Source organism: Nicotiana attenuata, unplaced genomic scaffold, assembly GCF_001879085.1.
Source record: "Nicotiana attenuata strain UT unplaced genomic scaffold, NIATTr2, whole genome shotgun sequence".
Taxonomy (NCBI): Eukaryota; Viridiplantae; Streptophyta; class Magnoliopsida; order Solanales; family Solanaceae; genus Nicotiana; species Nicotiana attenuata.
The window spans coordinates 98,119-122,565 of NW_017670612.1; the positions used below are offsets into that span (position 1 = coordinate 98,119).

The 24,447-nt window shown below is 35.8% G+C and overlaps 2 protein-coding genes across 3 annotated transcripts; one reads left to right on the forward strand and one right to left on the reverse strand.

The window, feature by feature from the left end:
* The first annotated feature begins 576 nt into the window (after positions 1-576).
* LOC109241513 (ATP-dependent (S)-NAD(P)H-hydrate dehydratase) lies at positions 577-12,542 on the forward strand. The gene is made up of 13 exons (XM_019408252.1): positions 577-816; positions 1,027-1,154; positions 1,494-1,522; positions 1,790-2,005; positions 7,291-7,367; positions 7,476-7,585; positions 7,716-7,830; positions 8,879-8,941; positions 9,040-9,203; positions 10,254-10,315; positions 11,598-11,664; positions 11,894-12,073; positions 12,146-12,542. The coding sequence occupies exons 1-13, from the start codon at positions 577-579 to the stop codon at positions 12,168-12,170; spliced, it is 1,476 nt and encodes a 491-aa protein (XP_019263797.1). The 3' UTR covers positions 12,171-12,542.
* A 2,334-nt stretch (positions 12,543-14,876) lies between these two features.
* LOC109241518 (nuclear transcription factor Y subunit C-9-like) lies at positions 14,877-19,549 on the reverse strand. Of its 2 annotated transcripts, XM_019408257.1 has the most exons (5): positions 19,417-19,540; positions 18,743-18,794; positions 16,297-16,373; positions 15,529-16,215; positions 14,877-15,134 (listed from the first exon to the last, which is right to left on the reverse strand). In XM_019408257.1, the coding sequence occupies exons 3-4, from the start codon at positions 16,325-16,327 to the stop codon at positions 15,554-15,556; spliced, it is 693 nt and encodes a 230-aa protein (XP_019263802.1). In that variant the 5' UTR covers positions 16,328-16,373; positions 18,743-18,794; positions 19,417-19,540; the 3' UTR covers positions 14,877-15,134; positions 15,529-15,553. The 2 variants fall into 2 exon arrangements, with proteins under 2 accessions (XP_019263802.1, XP_019263801.1); XM_019408256.1 differs by having other exon boundaries at positions 15,529-16,373; positions 19,417-19,549.
* Between the last annotated feature and the right edge of the window lie 4,898 nt (positions 19,550-24,447).

Here is a 24,447-nt window from a genome sequence, read left to right on the forward strand (position 1 = left end):
TCCCATCAAATTCCATCTACAACTTTTATACCATTTGCACTATGGCACCTTTGGATTATAATGATTAAGAACACTTTCGACCATAAACGAATTCCTTTAGATATTCCCTTGATACTAAATATGGCAGCAGAATATCACTTTCTCACAACCCCAAAATTAACACATAAAAGTGTAACCCTCTAGACATAAAATGGCATCCTCCAACAGCTTATAATTATAAATTAAACATTAATGGCTCTTGCTCATCTACACAACAAAGGTATGGTATTGGAGGCATTTGTCGAAACCATCAAGGCCATTGGATTTTGGGTTTTTCAGGCAAATCAAACCCAGGTACAAGTATTCATACAGAACTTCTTGCACTCCTCATGGGATTAAAACTGGCCGTGCAACAGCATCTCAAACCTATCATCGTCGAAACAGATGCACATGCAATATTAGGTATGTTTAACTCAACTACAATGCAATACACTAACATTATTAATGATTGCAGGTTACTCCTCATACAACTGGATAACCCTCCTATAATATCCATCTACAGAGAACAGATTTGTGTTGCAGATACTTTAGCTAAATATGGATCCACCCATGCACAGGAAGTGCATACTTTTTGCGACGCCACCATCTTTTGCAGAGTCTCCATATCACAACGACTGTAGTGGTATATTACAAAGGAGGCTCGTTCAAGCAATTTCTAGTACTAATAGTTCGTTTAATAGTAGTGTGAACCCTAGTCCTACTAATGCTGTATCTACTTTTAATGTTCAGTCTGCTAATGCTTCCCATACAGGAAGCTTTGTTGTAAACCCTAGCTCAGTATCTACGATGCCACTTATGCATCTACTAAGTTCTCATATATCTGTTTAACTTATCTATAATATAAGTACATCCTTTTGACCAAAAAAAAAAAAAGGAGGGAAAAAAAGAAAAAAACAGAAAACCCACTCCATCTATAGACTCTTCACAAATGAAAAAGATAAAGGGGGCAATCCCTCTTAGTGAGAATTTTAGAGGGATATTAATTAGAAGTTTTATATCTTATCAGGGGCTGAATGGGATTTAACTATAAAACCAAAACCATCAAAGTTTCCAGAGAGCCAACATAAGAACACTTTTGCTGAAGCTCAGAAAAAGGTTACAGCTTTTGGTCAGAGGTAAGTACACATAACCCATTTCATATTTACCATCAATTCTTAATCTTTCCAGTAGAGTAATCAATTTCAAATATCAATTGCCGTTTTCACATACTATTCATGTAGCAACTGAAAAGCGCAATTTAATTTTTCGAATGCATATTTCTTTCAATTTTTCTGGAAATGGAATGAGATGGACCCGAATGGATATTGAACATTCATATAGCTGACACCTACTAGTTTGGATTGAGGCATGAAATTGGAATCTTTTTCATTTTATTTCGTCAATTTTTGGATAACAACTTAGAAGTCAAGTTTCATTCAAATTAGTAAATAATGTAATTGTTTTGACAAAGACAGATATGCTTGCGGGGGGCTTCGGTCTTGTGGTAAGAGCACAACACAACACATGATGTGTGGGTTCGGTTCACATCACAGGTTCTCAAATCCTAATGCAAACAAAAAGCGTGGTTTTTCAATGGAGCAGGGTAGAGAGGCGGGGATAGTAATAAATGCAAGAATATTACTTCTATAACCTCATCGTTTTCCAGAGTTTGGGGTTTAATACCTCAAAGATGATAAATTTTTGGATTGTGTATTAATTAAATGAATATTACCTCTAGATGGTATGATATTAATTCAACTTCCATTGGCAGATAATTTGAAGCTGGTTTTCTCTGCAGCTGTCATCCGTCGGCAGCAGTTCTTGTTAAGGTGTTTGGGAGGGTCCGCTGAGAAAAAGAACTTTAATTATCAAAGTATTAGAATGCAATCTGTAATGAGTAGTGGCCCAAGCTTGGAGGCTGATTCTGTCAGCATTTTGAGATCAATAATTCCAGGTCTTGAATCAGCTAAGCATAAAGGCCAAGCTGGTGAAAATTCTTTCTGATTCCTATTTACTTGTATTGAAATGCCGTTACCTCCATCGATAAGTTTGAATTATTAGAGAATTGTTAGATAATGAATGTAGACATAATCTGAATATAGACATAATCTTATGTAATATACATAGCTAGCATAATTATAGGGATTCATAGCAGATTTATAGGATTTCCTTTTTGATTCTTTCTATAGTTAAGGCTCTATGTACTTGTATATATACTTGTTACTTCTTGAATACAACACAAGAGAGATTTACTTAACATGGTATCAGAGCCGAGCTTGTAGCTCGCCGGAATTTGTCCGCTGCCTAGCCGGAGTTTGTCTGCCGCCTTACCGGAATTTGTTCACTGCCACGCCGAAATTTCTGCAAACTTTTGAAGTAACAGTTCACGCGCCACTGATAACTTTCTGGCAGAATTTCGTCGGCAAGCACGTGGAGTCAAATTTTTTGTCCAGCTGATTTCGTTGGCCAAACCTGGTTAGACCATTCCTTTCTGCTTCCTTTCTTTGACTAGTTGTCTGATTTGGTAAGTGCTGTTGTTTGGAGAGTTTCCTCTTGGATCAGACTACTTCTCTGATTTGTTGGAGCATATTTTTGGGTCTGATTAGTTATCTGAGTAATTGACTGGTGAGAAGCTTGCATAATAGATTGTTGATTTCGTATCTACCAGGATCTGTTTGAGTATCTTTTAGCTTCGGGGACCTCTGTTAGTTTAATAAATTTGTTATTGAAAGAAAAAAAATTATGGTAAAGAATGATAATGCAACAACTCCTAGTCCAACAATCTTGGTTTCGGATGAGTTTCTAAAATTCCTTCAATATCATAAATCAGTTAAGGAATCTTCTTCAGTTACTGCCTTTGCTGGGTCAGATAAAACATGTCTTATCACCTCTTCCAATAAATGGGTGATCGATTCTGGTGCTACAAATCACATGACAGGTAATCCAAATATTTTTTCTAGCTTTCGCTCACATAAAGCACCCTCTCCGGTTACTGTAGCTGATGGACCAACTTGTAGCAGTGTTGGATCTGGGATTGTTAAACCAACTTCCTCTATTACCCTGTCATCTGTATTAAGTCTACCAAACTTGGCCTTTAACTTGATTTCTGTTAGTAAAATTACCAAAGACCTTAATTGTTGTGTTGCATTCTTTCCCGATCATTGTTTGTTTTTAGATCTTAAGACGATGCAGGTTATTGGTAAAGGATATATATCTGGTGATCTCTACATTCTTGATGAATGGGAGCCACAGTCTGTTGCATGCTCTAGTATCGTGTCTCCTTTTGAAGCACATTGTCGACTTGGACATCCCTCTTTGCCTTTGTTAAAGAAGCTCTGTCCTCAGTTTCAGAATATTTCATCATTGGATTGTGAGTCATGTCGATTTGCAGAACACCATCGCATCTCGTTAAGTCCAAGGGTTAATAAGCGAGCTGAGTCAGCTTTTGAGTTGGTCCATTCTGATGTTTGGGGACCATGTCCGGTTGTTTCTAAAACTGGGCATAAGTATTTTGTCACTTTTATAGATGATTTTTCTCGAATGACTTGGATTTACTTTATGAAGAGCCGCTCTGAAGTGTTTACTCATTTTTCTGCCTTTTGTGCTGAAGTCAAAACTCAATTCAATGCTTCAGTACGTACTCTAAGGAGTGATAACGCTAAAGAATACATGTCAGAGTTATTTCAGTCCTACATGAGATAACATGGTATATTACATCAGTCTTCATGTGTTGATACACCCTCTCAAAATGGAGTTGCTGAGAGGAAGAATAGGCATCTACTTGAGACAGCTCGAGCACTTTTGTTCCAAATGAAGGTTCCTAAACAGTTCTGGGCTGATGCGGTTTCTACGGCTTGTTTTCTGATTAATCACATGCCATCTAGTGTACTCGATGGTAATGTGCCTTATAGTGTTCTTTTTCCGAATAAGTCATTATTTCCGGTGGAACCTAAGGTGTTTGGAAGCACATGTTATGTTCGAGATGTTCGACCATCTCTTACCAAGTTGGATCCCAAGGCTGTGAAGTGTGTTTTCCTGGGCTATTCTCGCCTTCAGAAGAGGTATCGATGTTATTCTACTGAGCTTGGCAAATATTTAGTGCCAACTGATGTGGTATTTTCAGAGACTACACCATTCTTCTATGCACCTCCCATTTCTACAAGCCAGGGGGAAGAAGATGAGTGGCTAGTATATCAGGTTACCCGTACTTTGACAGAACAATCAGATGATACTCTTCGATCTCCCAGTTCTTCTATTGAGCACTAATCGACTATTATGCCTTCAGTACCTGCTCCAACAAGACCTCCAATTGTTCAAGTTTATTCGCGGAGGCGAGAGACAAATGATACATGTCCCGCACCAGTTCCTGCATCATCTGATTCTTCTTTGCCTGATCCTCCAGATAACCTTGATCTTCCTATTGCTCTTCGCAAAGGTACACGTACTTGCAAATCGACATATTCTGTTGCTAACTTTGTTTCCTATGACCACTTATCCTCTACGTCTAGATCTATGATTGCTTCTCTAGACTCCATCTTCGTACCCAAACAGTGAAGGAGGCTTTGAATCATCCCAGATGGTCTGATGCAATGCTTGAGGAATACATGCTTTAGAGGACAACCACACATGGGATTTGGTAGATTTACCAACGGGAAAGAAACCAGTGGGATGCAAGTGGGTCTTTACAGTTAAAGTTAATCCAGATGGTTCTGTAGCAAGACTTAAGGCCAGACTTGTGGCGAAAGGGTATGATCAGACTTATGGGGTGGATTATTCTGACACCTTCTCCCTGGTTGCCAAACTCACTTCTGTCTGCTTATTTATTTCTCTAGCTGCGTCCGAGAATTGGCCTTTACATCAGTTGGATATCAAGAATGCGTTCCTTCATGGTGATCTTAAGGAGAAAGTGTAGATGGAGCAACCACCCGGTTTTGTTGCTCAGGGGGATATGGGGAAGTCTGTCATTTGAAGAAGTCCTTGTATGGCTTGAAGCATAGTCCACGAGCTTGGTTTGGCAAGTTCAGTGAGGTAGTTCAGGAGTTTGGGTTGAAAATGAGTAAGTGCGATCACTCAGTCTTCTATCGGAAATCAGTAGCTGGCACTATTCTCCTCGTTGTATATGTTGATGATATTGTTATCACCGGAAGTGACTATGCTGGGATTTCTTCCCTCAAGTCTTTTCTGCATACTAGGTTTCATACAAAGGACTTGGGCCAGTTGAAATACTTTTTGGGAGTAGAAGTAAATAGAAGCAAGAAGGGAATTCTTTTGTCTCAGAGAAAGTACATTCTTGACTTGCTTGCAGAAACTGGAAAGTTGGCAGCTAAACCGTGCAGTACTCCAATGGTTCCTAATGTGCATCTTATGAAAGATGATGGTGATCCTTTTGACGATTCAGAGAGATACAGGAGGTTAGTTGGGAAATTAAACTACCTTACTGTGACTCGTCCAGATATTGCTTTTGCAGTAAGTGTTGTTAGCCAGTTCATGTCTGCACCAACGGTCAAACATTGGGCAGCTTTGGAACAGATTTTGTGTTACTTGAAAGGAGCTCCTGGACTTGGCATATTATATAGCAATCACAATCATACTCGTATTGAGTGTTTTGCAGATGCTGACTGGGCTGGATCGAAAATTGATAGAAGATCTACTACAGGTTATTGTGTCTTTGTTGGAGGAAACTTGGTATCATGGAGGAGTAAGAAGCAAAGTGTTGTATCTCGATCTAGTGCAGAATCCGAGTATAGAGCTATGTCACAGTCTACATGTGAGATTATGTGGATACATCATCTGTTGACTGAAATTGGGTTAGACCATCCAATACCAGCAAAACTCTGGTGTGACAATCAAGCTGCCCTCCATATTGCGTCAAATCCGGTGTATCATGAAAGAACTAAGCATATTGAGGTTGACTGCCATTTTATTCGTGAGAAGATTCAGGAGAACTTGATCTCCACTAGCTACGTGAAGACAGGAGAGCAACCGGCTGATTTGTTCACAAAGGCGTTGAATGGAATTCGAGTTGAGTACCTTTGTAACAAGCTGGGCATGATCAATATCTATGCTCCAGCTTGAGGGGGAGTGTTAGATAATGAATGTAGACATAATCTGAATATAGACATAATCTTATGTAATATACATAGCTAGCATAATTATAGGGATTCACAGCAGATTTATAGGATTTACTTTTTGATTCTTTCCATAGTTAAGGCTCTATGTACTTGTATATATACTTGTTACTTCTTGAATACAACACAAGAGAGATTTCTCTATTGTCTCTATACTTTACAAGAATAAACAGTTTTATTTATTTAATTAAGTCTTTACATGCACCCTTATTTTAGTTGGGGTCTTGGGGGAGTAACCATTTTAATCAGGACTTAAAAAGGGGAAGAAGTTGCTCGAGATTCTGTATCCAGAAATTTGAGTTTCTATTTCTCTCCAGTATTTTGATGCTATTGAACTTTGCTGAAAGATTTTTATGCTGAATAATACAATTAATCAAGTCCTTTATAGATTCTGGTCTCAAGTCTCAATTAGTTTGTGTGTTCTTTATTTACGCTATATGATGAATTTCATCCAATCTCAAATATCTGATTTTGGTCTCAGCTTGAGGCAAGTTATACCAAATTGCATCTGGTCTTGTGATGAAATTAAAGTCTTTGCCTCCACTTTACAACTGGAGGTTTGAGGCAATCCCTTGGGCCTTCAGTTGTACCCTTCACGCCTCAGTTCCTTTCTAGAAGTAAGAAAATAACGTTTGATCTCAACTAGTATTATAACAATTTTTTTATGGCAGAAACTTTATTGAGTTTTAAAAAAAAAAAAATTTATAGCATAAGTTTTGGCACATAAATATCTATCTATTTATCAGGCAAATTTCATTGATGATTGTCATTTTAACAGATCTTTGTTTATCAAGATGTACTATTCTCCCTCCCCCCCAAACTATCTCTAGAGATCAAGAAGGGTGTGAACTTTATATTTAGTACACCTTTATAATTTTTTGAATCTTGATGTTTGGAAAATCCAGAAAAGATAAGATTAACAGAAAATCATACGACTAATGCAGTGCCCATCAGAGGTGAACTGCGTTGCTTATGTTTTTCTGTTTTATGTGCCTGGAAACCTTCTGAGCAATAACATTTCTAACAGAAAAGAAGTAATGATTTGACCATTGAGCTTGACAATTTTTTTAGCATTTCTGCCTATGATGATATTCCCTTTATGGTACTTCTTGTTGTTAATTTCTGAGCTCTATTTCCCAATCAGGGAAGATAGCTGTTGTTGGTGGCTGCCGAGAATACACTGGTGCACCATACTTCTCTGCAATTTCAGCCTTAAAGATTGTTAGTTAAACCATCCTTTTCAGTATTGAATTATTTAATTTTACTACAATTTAATTATGCAATAATAGCTGAGACCTTTTTGGCATGGGTATTGGCCTGTTCTCTCAGGGTGCAGATTTATCCCATGTATTCTGTACCAAGGATGCTGCTCCTGTTATAAAAAGCTACAGTCCTGAGTTAATTGTGCACCCTATTCTAGAAGAGTCCTACAGTATTAGGTGAGTCTTTGTTATGAAATTCAACTTAACTTTTAAGAGCACATTCTTAGTGTGTTTCTTTGGTTTCCGTCACTGAAGCATCATAAATTTAATTTTGAGGGTGCTGACTTTGACCAAAGGATTCTTCCAGGGACGAGGAGAAAAGTTCAATAGCAGCTAAAGTGATTGCTGAGGTTGAGAAGTGGATGGAGAGGTTTGATTGTCTTGTTGTTGGTCCAGGCCTTGGAAGGGATCCGTTTCTCCTGGTGTGCTCTTTTTACTCAAGCCCTTCCGTCCTTACACCTGATGTTTGTCTGTTCCTAGTATTCAGTTGCCACAAGTGCTTTGTTTTAATCACTCATGCAAAGAGATCACTTCTTCTTCCCCTAATTTTGGGAGGGTTTAGATTTGATTAAATGCTTATTTGCTGTAAAATGCTGACCCAAACATCATGATCTCGAATATGCTTAATCCTTATCCTCCTCTTGCATCTCTGTCCTTTCTGCTGCATATAAGGCTCACTATCTTTATTTTTCCATGTATAGAAAATCTAGTAAAGTTCATCATTGAACTGTGCCATCTTTGTGTTTATCTAGCTAAAGGCAAATATTTGGTGATACTTTCATTGTAGGGGATTCTGGTCTTCTGTGCATGAGGAAAAATTGACTTCTTGGTGTCTATTGTCACATTTCCTTAATTCCTAGCCTTTTCTTTAGCTGATATGGATAACTATTCCTTGAAAAAGCAAATGCATGTCTTCTGTGAAATATCGATCTGGTTTGTTTCAATTATTCATTCGCATTGAAGAAATATTACTGCAAGGTAAATATTGAGGGTAAAATATTGAAAGTCTGTGTAACTTTGTGGGTCAGGGATGTAAAGGATAGAGTGCATGATCCTGAAAAGTTTGAAACTTGGAAACATACAAGATATATTAGTTTTATGTAATATGTCCAGAAAGAAAGATGATTAGCATTGAACATGAGAGTGGAGCTACTATATAAAGCCTCAGAATTCGTTTGGTTCTTGTGGACAGAACATGCTTGTGATCTAAATTCATCTCATTTTTCCCGAGCATACTTGATTCAGTTTTAAGAGCAAACTTACCACTTTTAATCTTTTATGCTGCCAAGAAAAATTGGGCCACCTAAGCATGATGCCATTAATGCTACCAGGAAGTATCATTCCACAATTATCTTGCATTTTCTTGAAATTTATGTGCAGATAATTTCTCTCTTCTCCTCTTTTTAAGCTTTCACTTTTTGTGGGTTCTTTTGGTACACTTGGATTTTGATTGCATGTTTATTCTTCCAGGACTGTGTAAGTAATATCATGAAGCATGCGAGAGAGTGCAATGTCCCAATGGTTATAGATGGGGTATGTGATGGCATTATTATATTGCAAGCCAATTGTCTAATATTCCTTATGGCGTTTATCTCTTGATATGCCATTGGTGGTCTTCTGTGTTTTATCAGGATGGGCTTTTTCTTGTGACTAATTGTCTTGATCTGGTTAGTGGCTATCCCTTAGCAGTCCTGACTCCAAATGTAAATGAGTATAAACGGCTTGTTCAGAAAGTATTAAACTCTGAGGTAAATGACCAAAATGGAACCGATCAGTTGCTGTCTCTTGCAAAAGGGTGAGTCTTTTAATCCATATCTCATCTTTGCCTGCTGTTTGTCCTTTTAAATTTGTTACTGACAATGATTGATAGACGTCCAAAGTTATGTGATCTTAAAGAACAGTCTGCCAATTTTTCTTTTTTCTTCAAAACCATGGTGATACATTGAAAACTTAATATGTCAAGACCTACATTATGCCTTACAAAACATCAACTCTTTAGAGTGCCAAAAGATAACATTATATGTTTAATAGGTCCTACAAAGATTTTCCCCTCCCTTGGGGAAGAAATGAATTAAGCACCTCCTAGTAACTTTGTTTCAAGTTGGTGTATATAATCCAGAAATTTATGTTATATAACTCTGGGTTTTGTTCACAAGGGTATGGCTGAGTGGTTCAGAAATAAAGAGTAACAACTCAGAGATCCCAGGTTCAAATCCCAACTACAGCATTTAGGATGAGCCCATCTGTTTCTGTCAGATGGCAGGTTTTAAAAAGAAATTGTGCTGTGGGTTTTAGCTGGATGTCCAGTGGATTAGTCTAGCTACGCGCAAGTCGGTCCGGAATACCATTATCCCAAAAAGGAAAAAAGAACACCGGGTTATAGAAACTTGAGATTTTTCTTATAAAAAAGAAAGTCTTTGATATTCTTATGTGAGTTGTTTGTTGACTTTGCAATGTTTAACAGACTATAGTACGGTTATTTAAAAAAAACTGTAGTGGAGTCTCAAAATTAAAGCCATCCGGTATAATGGTTTCGATCTAGTGGTAAGAGTGCAACACGTGATATGTTGGTTAAGCGCAAGTCACGGGTTTGAACCCTACCACAAACAAAAGTCTGGTATTTAAGCGAATAAGGATAGAGGGGTAGGCCCATTATCCACCGAGTTTCGAATCGTGCACCAAGCATCATGGTTAAGAGGCTCGCAACCACTATAGTATTTTCCTCTGGTTTGGACCCAATTTATGAGGATGTACATATATGGCCAGTTTATAGCTGTCAATGTTCATCTCATTGTATTTATTACTTCTATTAGTGGTGTAATAGGTAAAATATCCTTTTGATCAGGATTGGCGGTGTTACAGTCCTGCGGAAAGGAAAATCTGACTTTATCAGTGATGGTAAAACAGGTAATACTTTTGCTTTGTCAATTGCCCTTGTACAGATAACTCAATCATTTAGATTCCGTAGATCAGTAATTTACTGGTGGATGAACAAGGCTTTTGTGCTTCAGGCATGAGTTCCACCTGCATACTTTCGTGATGCACAAAAAGTTGGGACTCCTGCTCTCCTTAGGAGCATATCTAAGTCTATTTTGTTACTTAACTTAGTTATGAGACTTTATAACCTAATATGAGAATAATGACCACGAAGGACATAGATTTTTATGGGGACTTTCAAGTTGTAAATCTGAATCTTTTTTATGGTAGTAACGGCTTGTACATGCTAACAAATTGATTCTCAGTAATGTAAACATGTTCTTTTAGAGTTTCAGTAGTATTAGATATTTCTTTTTTATTTTGATTTGGAATGATGCATCAGATAAGAAACAGCTGAAGTTTTTCCATTACTTGCTAAAGTGACTTAGATTCTAGGGGTTAACTTTAAGGTTGGGATACATGGTTAGGCCCCAGTTCCTCTTCTAGGAGACGTATCTTAGAGTACTTGTGCTCAAGAGGCAACCTTTTCAATTTAGCCTAAGCGTGCTCTTTGGAAAAAAGAAGTGATGACAGCGGGAGGCAAGGAAATTCAGAGAAGAAAATGAACTCAGGAACCAATATAAGTTTCAGGGATGATGGATGGTGTTTAATTAAATTATTATGAGAAAATCCTCTGAAAGTTCCTTCAGTAGTGGTTTGAGTTTTGGGTGTTACCTATCTATTATTCTGCTTCTAGTGCTTCCGGCTTTGATGAATATTTGCAACACCACATTTCCATATGAAGGAAGATGCATCTTGTATTTTGCTCTATACCTATTTGGTGGGTCATTTTCTGCACTTTGCAGTACCAGTTTTGTTTAAGGAGGATGCTGCACCATTTACTGTAATTTATTTTATAAGGAATTCATGGGCAAGACAGACATTTTAGAGTTCCGAGTAGTAAAAAGGATACTGGCTACATTTTCACCATTAATATATATTCCATTTTATATCGAGTTCGACTGAATGGCTATAGTTGATGTATTGCATGTATAAATTGTGGCTCTAAATACGTTGAATACTTAGGTGCATCCTTCAAGTCGTAAGTTACAATTGAAAAAGATGTAAACATCAACAGGTGTTGTCTAAGGACTAATACTGTCTCAATGATATACTCCTTAAATGATGAGTTCAAGAGGAGCAAAGTTTATTGTAATGAGTACATCAAATAATTTTGGAAGTCATGAGCTAACTAGTGATATGGGATATGCAGCTTGTGCAGTGAGTATTTATGGTTCTCCGCGGCGCTGTGGTGGGCAGGGTGACATACTGTCAGGAAGGTAATTACATTTTCTACCATACATATGGTTACCATTTTCAGTATTGTTTAATTAGTTGTAACATGTTACTACCTTATTTTTGTTGTTTGTGTATAAAAATTGAAATCACTACAGATTTTCATTAGTAAAATGCAAGTTCACAGTTCTGATTAACTATAACTTGCATCCCCTGTTTACTCTCTCCTATACAACTCTGTTACTGAATCTTGACACGTACGTAAATCTGCAGTGTTGCAGTGTTCCTATCCTGGGCCCGCGAATGTGCGGCTAAAGGGGAGGTAAGCATGAACCCAACCATATTAGGATGTGTCGCCGGATCTGCTTTACTGAGGAGAGCAGCATCTTCGGCATTTGAGAGTAAGAAAAGGTCTACGCTCACTGGTGATATCATCGAGTGTTTGGGAAGAAGGTAGGTGTTTCTTGCATCTTTTACTTACTGTTGAGAACAATCAACTATTAACTTGCATTTCTCTCTTCTCAGTGTACAGGAAATATGTCCAGTCTAATTGGAACTTATTGGGAGCACGACACTTCTACTCCAAACTTGAAGAAGCAGTTCTGTGGTAAAGGGCAAAGGGGAAACAAAGAAGGAAAAATAATGGAAAGTAGGGAAACTCGTCCCGTTTGTTGATGCTAATAAGACTGAGGTGTGTGAATATAGCTACTCCTTTTTGCAGTTGTAACGTCCGATCCCTGTTTCCCTGATCCTGTAGCTTTTAGTCTCATGCCTATGCTCAGTGGTAAACATTTCGTGTTACTAATCATAAGCTTTAGTTTTTTGGGCATGGGATTTAAGTTTTACATTGCAGTGTAAGTTCTTTTACATTTCAGTATATTTTACTAGCTCTAACAGGTTATCCATCTTCGATTCTATGTTACTAACTCATGTTTAATATTGGATCCTTTTCTTTTGTTGAAGAGGGAAAGGGATACCCATGCTTTACCTTATAAGTAGCAAAACCAATTGTCATACCATTAAATAAATGATGTTAGTGGACACAAATGTAAACAATTTCTTCTCTACTACACTGGGATATTACGGAATGAAAGGGAAAAGGGGGACGATGAGAATTGAACCCACTACATCATTGAACGTTTACCCCCCTTTTCTGGTTCCTAGAGAAAAATAAGAGGGAAAGGTAAAATTTATCCACACTCAATTTTTAAATCCAAAGTAATGAATCAAAATGTGGTACTACCTATTAATTTATCATAGTTAGCTGAAGAAAGTTACACATAAAACTTGTCATGTTGTGATACAAACACTGGGGGTGGGGGGCTGTTTTTCCTGGAGAAGGTTGTCCCAGTCCTTGCCATATTTCTCCATTGTTTTCTTTTCCTTTAAACAGTTTTGGTTTTCTTCTTTGCTGAGAGTATTTCTGGGTTACCAGGATTGCCACTCAGAACATTCTTTTCACCACATCTGAGAAACCTACCACACAAAAAAAGGCATATTTTATTCAAACCGCTTTAGATATTTGATATTCTCTACTTCTCTAAACCCTTTACTATCTGGTTATCTTTGCTTCTAAAAATAGTTAAGGAAATCCAACCAAATATATATAAGAGAACAACAAGAGCTGCTATTGCACTTTACCCCAGACAACTCGATTTGCAACAGAAGTTGATACAAGTTTGTTCCGTTATTGAAGAATTAACCTAAATAGCTATCTACTTGAACGCTTAAACTAAAAAGATGCATAATATATGTATAGTCTGTAACATGTGTATAATTTGTGTGTAATCTATGTATACTGCTAGAAAAAGTAAATAAAAATTCGGCTGGATATTTGTGTTAAGATTCCGTTATTGAAGATTTTCAGCATAATGTCGTTGCCCTTGACTTGCTCTAGTCGCCCTATACATAACTTGTTAGCTTTGGAGACTCATACATACATTGTCCACGAGCATGCACCAACTTTCGAACTAGCATGCTAGAACGAAAAGAGACCCCTGGCTAAAGGAGGAGGTAAAAAGAAACTATTTGTACATGCAAAATATCTGGGTGCTTAAGACCCAAAGTCGAGAAAGAAATAGTCCAGATCGTATACTAAAGTCCCTTGCACAAGACGGTGCTCTTTCACTTCAAGTAGTGAAATCCCATTTCTGGGAGAAGCTATTGCGTCCAAGTCATTCAAAAGCAGCAAACCTCTGGTATTTAAGTAGTTAGGGAGTTTGAACCCTTTGAAATCATAGAAAAGCCTTTCCCAACTAGCCTCCCGAAAGATCAACTAGTTCAAAGGGGTTAATTAATCTTTATTAGGGGGTCTTGGTTAGTTGGTTGACCCACTGTAGTTTCAAATGTTACAGCAGGCATCGATCAGTTTTGTGATATGAACTGACACGAAGAAGGGTAGGTAGTGGAAATGCAAAAGGAAAAAAAAAACAACAAAAAATCTGGACCCAGCACAGAGCATGTTGTTAGACAAAAATCCATTGACTTGACTTTTGCAAGCGAGCTAAAATTCCATTCGACGTAATGTAGCAGGATCCAACATTGCACCATTTCCCATTTTCATTGGGATTCAGATTTTTTGAGAAAAAGTTTCCTTCATGAAACATCATGGTTGGGTCGATCAAACCAGATCTTAAGTGAATAAAAAATGTAAATACTTGGGATACATTTACATCATCTATTACTAATAGTGATAATTAAATGTAAAGTAATGGCTCTTCCTGATAATCATATATACAATCGTTGGATTATTACGTTCTCAAGCAAATGTTTGAAGTTGAGACCAGCTGCGCTACACTAGCGTCAAAACACGAGAAGGTACCAAAAAAGAACGAAATGGAATTGAGTCTTCCTCGAATTTGAAAACTTTAGCAAATTAAGTGGGTTTGGACATAAGAATTATGAAATTCCAGAAAAAATGATTTTTTTTTTCAAGTTGAAAATGAAATTTAAAAATTAGATTTGTATTTGGACATGATGTAATTTGGAGCTTTTTTTGAAAGGATTGCAGAACAAACAAAAGGAAACCAATATCTTATCATCGCCATTTGATCAGTCAACCATTCCTCGTCTCATAATCATAAGATTAAAACCTAGTGATTATAATAGCTCTACTAATCCCTTTTTATTAGTTAAATTTATGAAATCAGCACTAGTTAAACACAGACAACGGCTTTGCTCTCATCTCCCAAGGAGCAGCATTTGAATGGAGGACTTGAGCCACAAAGTTGCCATCAAAGAGAGGCAGAAAGATAGATATGCACATAAGCAACCTAAACCCAGGTTTTACTTTATAATTCACAAAAGATTACCACTCAAAACATACTTGTTCATAAACTAAAAAACATCAAGCTCACTGTATGAAGTTTAAGCTAACACGGAACACTCAGACTTTCAACAACTGTTGCTTCATGTCTATATATTAAAGAGTTCAAAGTATGCAGACTGCTATCACTGTGATGTGTTCTCCAGTACTTTGCTACTCGGACTACTCCCTGCTACTAAGCCCTGGCTTCTGCAGATGGGCATTAAAATTAGGGATCAGTAATATTTAACAGATGTAATTAATCGCGTAAACAGTAATGGAAATACAGAAGGTTGACTACTAATGACACCTCAGACTTCTTCTTAAATAAGTTTTGACATTGCAGTAATTTTCCTTTCAAAACCTCCAAATAGTAGTTAAAACTTGATTGGGAGGCCCCAAAAGAAAAGCAAAGATTCAATTTCCACTCCCTTCCTTGGAACCATAAACATACATTTACAGGCTGACCGAACAGACGAAGCATGGAATATACGATAAGATAAAAGAAAATTAGAAGTAGGTAAGGAAGAGCAAAGCATCAATCAAAAAGAAAGAATAAATGACAGAGGGTAACTTTAGCGATGAAATATGTTGTAGTGCTTACACTGTGACCTAAAGCTTTGAGCTGCTTAAGAATCTGAGGGTGGTTGTTGTTGCTGGGGCCAAATTGGCTGAGCCATATATGGACGGGGCTGCTGAGCATAAAGAGCTTGATCAACAGGCTTTCCCATGTACATCCCTGAAGCTCCAACCGGAGGAGCAGACTGCGGTGGCATGCCGTAATAGAATGGCAGACCCTCAGTCGGGCCTCCAACAGGAAGGGTTCCTCTAGGAATTGATGCAAGCACCTCATCTTTCAAGTCCTCCCTTGGTACAATGTCAACTAAGAAATCAAATATGTCGGTCCTTGTTATGGCTGCTGCGATATCATTTTTCTGCAGTGTCCTCCTTTTGTTCTCCTCAGTGTGGTTCCATGCACGCAGTGTCAACTCAAGTATGAACATCTCACAGGCACGAGCAAATACAACTGGTGCTTCTGCAGAAATCATCCTAACATCTTCGTCTGCTTTCATGATTTTCTTGATCCTTGCCAACGGCAGGCTATGATTCTTGAAATCAGTAACATGCTCGATTTCTTGATATTGATTTGCCCAGAAAGTTTGGAGTTGCTGCTGCAACTGTTGCTGCTGCTGCTGATGAATGTGCTGATAAGCGAGCTGATGTTGTGCCATCTGGGCTGAGGAAGCAGAAAGACCAGCTGTTTGAGGAGATTGAATTGCACCAGCTGAAACTGCAGGAGATGGCCCTGCCATTTGGTTAGCTTGGTATGGAGCACCATATATTGGAGCTGAGCTAGTAACGACTCCAATACCTGGAGGCTGTCCATTTCCATGATGATCCATTTTGAGCAAGTGGCCCTTTTTCGGGAGAATTCAAGGCTACCTTAGGCTGTGAGTAAGGTAGAAACAAGTAACAATTTTAGATCCTAAATATCGTCTTTACAGGTATCGTAAAGTGTATAAAGAAATCAAAAGAAAAACCAGTCATTCCATTTAATCACGTTGATGGAAGCCCCGACTTATGAAGGATTAGAGGAGAAATTGAGCTCACAAGTGACAATACATAATGAGACCATAATAATAGTATCAACCTTCTTTCGGAGGCTTCAGATTTCAGAGGACATGGCCCTCGATAGGAAGCTGTGGACTGTCGAGTATTAGGGTTGTAGGTTAGGAGTAGTTGAGTCTTTCCTTGGTTCGTATCTTTGTGAGGCTAGTTTGGTAGGGTTTTTGTCCGAGACAATTAGTGGCAATGTTGTGTCTTACTACTCTTTCGTTCTTCATAGGGCTGAGTCTATTTACTGGCTAGCGCTTTTGCTTTGCACCTATTTTCTGGTTTTCATGATGTTATTTTTTCTTATGGTATTTGTTGGTGGTACTGATATTGTCTCTTTTTGTCTTTTTGAGCTGAGGGTCTTTTGGAAACAGCCTCTCTACTCCTCGGGGTAGGGATAAGGTCTGCGTACACACTACCCTCCCCAGACCCCACTAGTGGGATTTTACTGGGTTGTTGTTGTTGTTGTTGCTTCTTTAACAACTTGGGGAAATGGGCCTTTATGGACATTTACAATGTTGAAATTAAGGAAGTGTCCTTTTTAGATCTCTTATGCGTAAAAGGAAATCTCCCATGTGTAAATAAAGAGATAGGGTCATAAAACTAAAAACAAGTTTGTAAAACCCCACAAAACCATTTGACCACTTTAACTTCTCACTTGCACCTACCTATTGATTGTGATCGCTTCTTCTATACCTTCTATACTGGGGATATCAATCACATAGAGATAATTAAGCATACATTTATTTGGAAGAAAACTTCAGATGCCTAGTAAAGAAGATGCTATTAATACGGACCATTGAAATTAAAAGATATATGCAGGGTATGCATGGAAAAGTATCTCAACCAAGTCATGGAAAAGTATCTCAACCAAGTAACAGAAGGAAATAAGTCAAATAGTCCCTCTTATCTAAATCTGCAAACTGGTGCGCGGATCCGACAACAAATAATCTGAAGGACATTTAATTCCAGGGCAATAAGAAGGAAATCTAGAGTGTAAAAGAAATGAAGTCATTAAGCTCCATCATGACATTGATCAGATCAATGAAGACAAGATCTTAATAAGAAAAAGATATTAATGAGCATGAGAACATGCTCACCATGCAATAAGTAGCTGACTTTACTGCCCAAGATGGAATAACTGATGATATACAAGAGTTAACAGTTTTATAGAAACTACTGAAAACAACAAACACCACAAGCACTTCACCAGAATTAACAGTCATATCATTTCAAGTTTCTATTTATCCCAGTCTGGTTTGAAGTGAAAAAGGAAACATCTTCCAACTTGGGCACGTGGTGAGCACGCATCAATTGTCACAAAATGTTCATACACTCTGGATAACTAGCTATTTTGTTACTTTCGGCTAATCCAAGTTCCAATTAAATTCCAACAGGAAGTATAACAGACAACACTTTCTTATAATGAACGTGTCTATCATGCATCTGGAAAATGTTTGGACAATTTGAGTAACCCGCAAATTTGTCATTTTCAGGAATTCCATATCCCAATTCTTCTTAATTCAGGAAACGCGTTAATAAATGTCCCACAACCGGAAAACTAGTTATTCTGTTATTATCACAGAATTCAAATACCCACAGGAATAATCCAAAACCTTTGTTGTTTCCCAAGAAAGGAATTAAGTGGGAATAACAAGCACAAAAACATGCTTTCCACGATTGAACAACTCAGACCAATTGAATTTGTTCCACGCATAAAACATTAATCCCAGCACAGTCTTCAAGCATTCACAAGTTCCTGGTGATTCAAATAAGGAAACAGCAACGGAAGCATCTCTATCAAGGCAACTTAACCAACAAAGCTACCATCTTATGCATCTGCTAAAACTTCTGAATTAAAATTTCTGCTCTAAACACCATTAAGAAAAGCTTACATACGTGCACGTGACTATATGTGCCCATCTGTTCAAGAACATGGGACAACACTCAAACCTCAAATCCTCAATCAACAAACAAAGAACCTTATGCGTCTACTAAAACCTCTACATTCAATTCGAGTTCTATTATCACCACAAATCAAAAAGCCACACATGCATGCATATGATTTATGTGTCTATAAGCACAGAACACGACCACCTCATAAAATACTCAAGACTCTAACAAACCGACCAAAAAGAGAACACCCACAACTTATCAGACCACCAATCAACACAAATAGCGAATCTGATATCAACATTCAGTACCTCTCTACTGATTGCAGCTCCAAATTCTTGATTCACCTCACGATCAAATCACCTAACATCAACCAAACAAATCAGCAAACCCAAAATCTTAAAACAAAGTTAAAATAAAAAATCAACCATATATCTCCATTCTAATCAAGTGAAACCACCCAAAGATTATAACCAAATTAAAAAAACAGAACAATGAAAGGCAAAACTCTTGCAAAAATGGAAACATGCATATAGAGAATTGTACTTGAAAAATTGAAACTTCGATTTAAACCAAAAAACTCTCACTAAAAATCAGACATAAATGTCCATCTAATCAAACGAAATTCACCATAAAATCTTTTTTTAAACAAAAAAAAAAAAAAAGAAGCAAAATTCAAGTAAAAAATGGAAACATGCAGCTGGAATATTGAAGCTGAAAGCTTGAATTTCCGATTGATCGAAAAATTCAGCAAATTACCCACTAAAAACCAACCATGAATCTCTAACCAAATTAAAACCACCCAAACAAAAAAAAACCCCAAAAAAGAACAAAACTTTCATGAGGAAAATTGAATGCAAATCGAAAAGAACCACTAAAAATCAGCTACAACTCTCAATTTCAATCAAACACCCACCAAAAAAAGAAGAAGCAGAATTCAAGCTGTATATGTAAGAATATAAACATGTAGATAGTAAAATTGGACCTGAAAGATTGAAACTTTGTGTTGATGAGAGAGAGAGAGGGAGAGTCAGCTAGGGTTCAATCAAAGAGGTAGATGATTGATTCCAAATGCAGCTGAAATGCTGTATTAAATAAGTAGTACTACTACTAAACACTTATTTTTTAATGAATTAATAAATGCTGGTGAACAAAGTTTAGACCATTATGGTTTGTGTAGAGATACATACTTATAATTCTTTTATATGATTTTAAGTTTAAATTTTTTTTGGTAAAGAATATAGGTTTTAGTATCGTCTATTGAAAATAATCTCTCTACTTTTGTAATATAGGGTAAGCTATGTATCCACACTATCCTCCTCACACGCTACCTACTGAATTATTATTGTTTGAATATAAGCCTTCGTGTAAATCTGAATTAATTAAATATTTTAGTAGGAATACAAAAAGATTGTGAAAAAAGATAAAGTTTAGGTACAACTTTTTTGTATACTATATATGTATGTAAGTTACAATCTTTTTGTATACTACTCCCTCCATCCCTTTTTCAATTTAGATAATTCGTTTATCGAGAGTCAAACTGCATGAAGTTTGATCAATATTTTAAAATATATTTTATTATCATATTTATATAAGAAAAATTATAACTTGTAGTACTTTTCGTGTAGTTTTAGTATATCTAAATTTTAATTTTAAAATACTAGATTGAACTAATTTAATTTAAGTTTAAAGTTTAGTCAAATTGACTAGCGAAATGTGTCATCTAAATTGAAATAAAGGGTGTATATAAAAAAAATTAAAGTTTAGGTACAATTTTTTTGTATATGTATGTAAGGTACCACTAAATAAAGCACGAGTGTTGTTTTTTTGGGTCTCTAGCTAGAACTCTCCACGTGCCTCGTCTGTCTAATTAAAATTTGTTGTGCTCATGCTTACGCTAAAAGAGTTTAATAAAAAGAAAAAAGAAAAGAAAACCCTACTTCCTTTTTCTTTTTTGTTTTCCTTTCTAAGAAAAACAAAACCCTACATAATTTTACTAAAACTTTTGTTTTCTTCATGGCAAAGTGACAAAATCTTTTTTGTTTTGTTTGTATTCTGATCTCTTTACCCCCCCCCCCCTCCCCCCCTTCCCCCGTTTTTTTTTTTGGTTTGATCGGTAATTCACACTTGTTTTGATCGAAGTTTAAAAACGAAGAAGAAAAATAGAAGACGTAATTGTCGTTTAACTTCAAGTTCGTTGAATTCCTTTAATCACAATATATTACGACGATCTTTTGCATTTACGACGATCTTTGCATTTATTGACATAAGTTTTTGACATAGACGGTAAATACAAGATTTTTAGGTCATGATCATACAAAGGATAAACCGATAAAGTGAAAAAACTTTGATATTTTGGGCTGTTTGATTCTTTATTCTGCAATCTAATAGTTATAATATTTGGTTTTTTTTCTTTCTAAAATCGTGTTTTTAATAATTAAAAGTTACCAACCAAAAGGGTTAAGGAAATTGAGGCAGATTAATGCATTTCTGGAATAGAGGAACCTTCAATAATAATAATAATAATAACAATAACAATAACAACAACAACAACAACAATAATAATAATAATAATAATAATAATAATAATAATAATAATGTAAAGGGGGCGTATAGTGATACACTTGATATGTTTCCAATTGATAATTGATGTAGCCGTTTTACTTTTCTGTTTGTAGACCATTTGGTTTCCACTAGATATAGCTTTTTGCCAAAAGAGCACTTCATATAGATACTAAATGTCAAATTATCGAGTCAAAGATAAATTAGGTTTTTGTTGTTATAAAGTCATCAAATATTATATTATATCCTAAGAAGTATGGCCGAGGTTCTATCTTTTGTCGGTCATACTCTCACAATAAAATATTTAAAATATTTTAAATAAAAAATCTAAAAGCTAGAGAGTGACGACGGCTGCACTAGTAAAAATGGGATCAATTTATAGAAGCTAAAAATTTTATAATTCACCTTTTAAAATAATAATTGATTGCATAGACATAGTGCACAACTTGCAAACTAAAATAATGATGGTTAAGTGATCTTTTAGAAAGAAAAAAAATCGTTTTATTATGTTACATCGGAACTTCTTTACTCCAACTTTTTCTTCCCTCTCTTCATTTGGTTCCTCTCCTTAGGTTTTTGAAGACAAATTATTGTTTAATTTTTTTGTGAAAAACAAATGCACATCATTTCTACTCCTAGCTTAAATATGCTTTGATTATTTTAATAAGTAAAGTTAGGAATGGGATATAGTAAGTGTGTCACGAGTACATTTTTACAAGACTTTCGCTTCTTTCTAATAACAAAGAGAAAATTACTCTTTCAGAAAGCAAAGCTACAACTCTTCAGTCTAAGCTATCTAGACCCGAACTTAAGACCGACCTAAAAAATTTAGGAAAAAATGTGATGAATTATTTCAAAACCGACTCGAGTTATTTTTTTTAATTAAATTGATTCCGTCTAAGCTTTGAAAAAGGCCCCTTATTGCTCACTAGTATGGACAACTATCATAAGCTTTGCTCCATTGAAAAAGATATGTGTTCATTGTTTGATTTGATTCAATTTCACTTTAAAAGGATATAAATTAGTTATGTCGATTTGCTAAATATACAAACTAAACTAAACCAGTAGAGTCAACTTTTAATTGTATTTTTGTCGAGTTTTTCTAAAAATTCTTGATTTTATTTTCACATGATTACACAAATTCACTTCATTCAATATTTCACTCTATGATAGTCAAAGTCTTTACTTTATAATATAAAAAACAAAAGCTATTCTACTGCACGATATTGGTTTACCACAAAATACTGTCTAATAAGTTGTGTTTTTACATGATATATACATTCATTATGTAAGAGCTCTTATACACGCAAAAGTTGAACGGGTGTAAATTAGCATATACATGATAATGACATTTCAAGTTTGTAACACACGACTTAATTAAGACACCATACAAATGTAAGGTCACAAAACCTGTCTATGTCACAGTAAATGATTGTAGTTCCATAATAACATGCTTGTAATTATCAATTTAATTTACGTGTTTAGCTTAGGCAAAAACGTTCATTTGATCTAATCTATATCTATCTATCTATTTATCTATATCTATCTATCTATCTATACTATATTAAAAGCATCTCCTTCAACATCGATAAATTAGTTGTGTTTGAAAGCTCCTCATTTTTTAGTTGATTTGGATTTGAACTTTCTTCTTTTTCTTTATATATTGTACTTTTTGTAGTGCCATAAACGAAAATTCTTGTACAATTAACTAAGAGCCTGTTTGGACATAAGAAAATTTTCACTTTTTTTTGAAATCAGCGTTTGGTCATAAAATTTTCAATTTTCACTTGAAGATGCATTTTGGAATTTTTCGAAAATTTGAAAAGCTCCAAAAAGTTATTTTTCAAAATTTTACTCAGATCACTCAAAAAACTTCAAAAACAACCCAAAATTATACTCATGTCCAAACAGAACTCTAATTTTCAAATACCATTTTCACTTGAATTTTTTTTTGGAATTTTACAATTTTTATGTCCAAACGCCCACTAAATAACTTAGCTAATTTATTCTAATTCATGCTTCATATCATAAATTATTCAATGTAGTATAATCTCCACTCTACCATGAGGTTTATTGATATATTTTGGTCTATCGACACATTGAACAGATTTGTAGTTGAGATTTATTACCAACAACGGTATAAATATTTTTGCAATATATACCCAACTAAAAATTTATTATTTAAAGATAATTTTTAATATTTGAGAAGGGATTTTCGCATGTATACAAAATCCAGATATTTATATATGACTTTAAAAACAAAAATATAAGTATTGATACTGGGTACATGCGCAATGCGGGTATTCTAAGACTATGAAAGTTCAATGTTACATGAAGGGAAAATAATTAGCGGTCGTCCAAGTGAAGGTTCGTGGCACAGAAGCCACTATTTTAATTTTTGTCATTAAAAAGTTATCCAAATTGAGGTTTGTTGCACAAAAGTCATTATTCTAATTTTTGGTACTTAAAAATCTTTCAACTAAACCCCGATTAACTAAAAAATACACCATGCTAGAATTATATATTTATTTGCACCGAATATGTTACGTGGCATGTTACCGATGACCACTGATGAAATTTCCCCTGAAATAATTTGCAGATGATCATGTATACACGAGTTCAAAATTTTGTAAGTGGTTTATATAAGATATATGACATGAGCATCAGCTTGAATTATCCTTTCATAAAGTTTCAAATGTATGAGTTGTAAAAGCATAAGAGCTATATAGAACTACCTTTGGTCTCTCACGTCTTCCCATCTTTAACTTAACTGTCTCAATTACATTGATCCTAAACTATATCCATCTAAGTATTCTTATCCTTACCTTTTCGTTCGTATGAGTTTCTCAAGGCAAACATGTATATTTACTTGAGTAGTAACACTATAAGATCGATGATCAAGATTTAAACTTAGTAATAGCAGCATGTATTACGTTCTAATTTAGGGATGATCCTATTTTGATTGGGTATTAAGATGAAATGGTATTTTTATTGCATAAGTATAAGAGTTAGAGGTTGAGGTAACTTAACTTTTGATAAATGTTAACTTTTCTTTTTCCAAAAGGAAGTCGAACTCATATAAAAAAAATATATAGAAAAGTTTATTGTCACGACCCGGATTTTCCACCCTCGGGTCTTGATGGCGCCTACTCGTGGAAGCTAGGCAATCCAAGAACCTTTACACACATTAACCTATCTCGTTTTATACATGATTAAACAATTAAATTATCAATGAATAAGCAGTTAAGAGATAGCGAAAAGTAAAATTTAGCGGAAGTCTGAACTAAATATAGAAACAGCATCTAGAAAGCCAATACAAGTCTCTACCCAGCATCTGGTGTCACAACAATACACGGACTGTCTAGGATTACTACAAATAAGAGTTTGAAATAAAGGACATAGTCCGTTTCGAATACAAATGTCAACAGAACATGAAAACTGATAGAAGGGACGC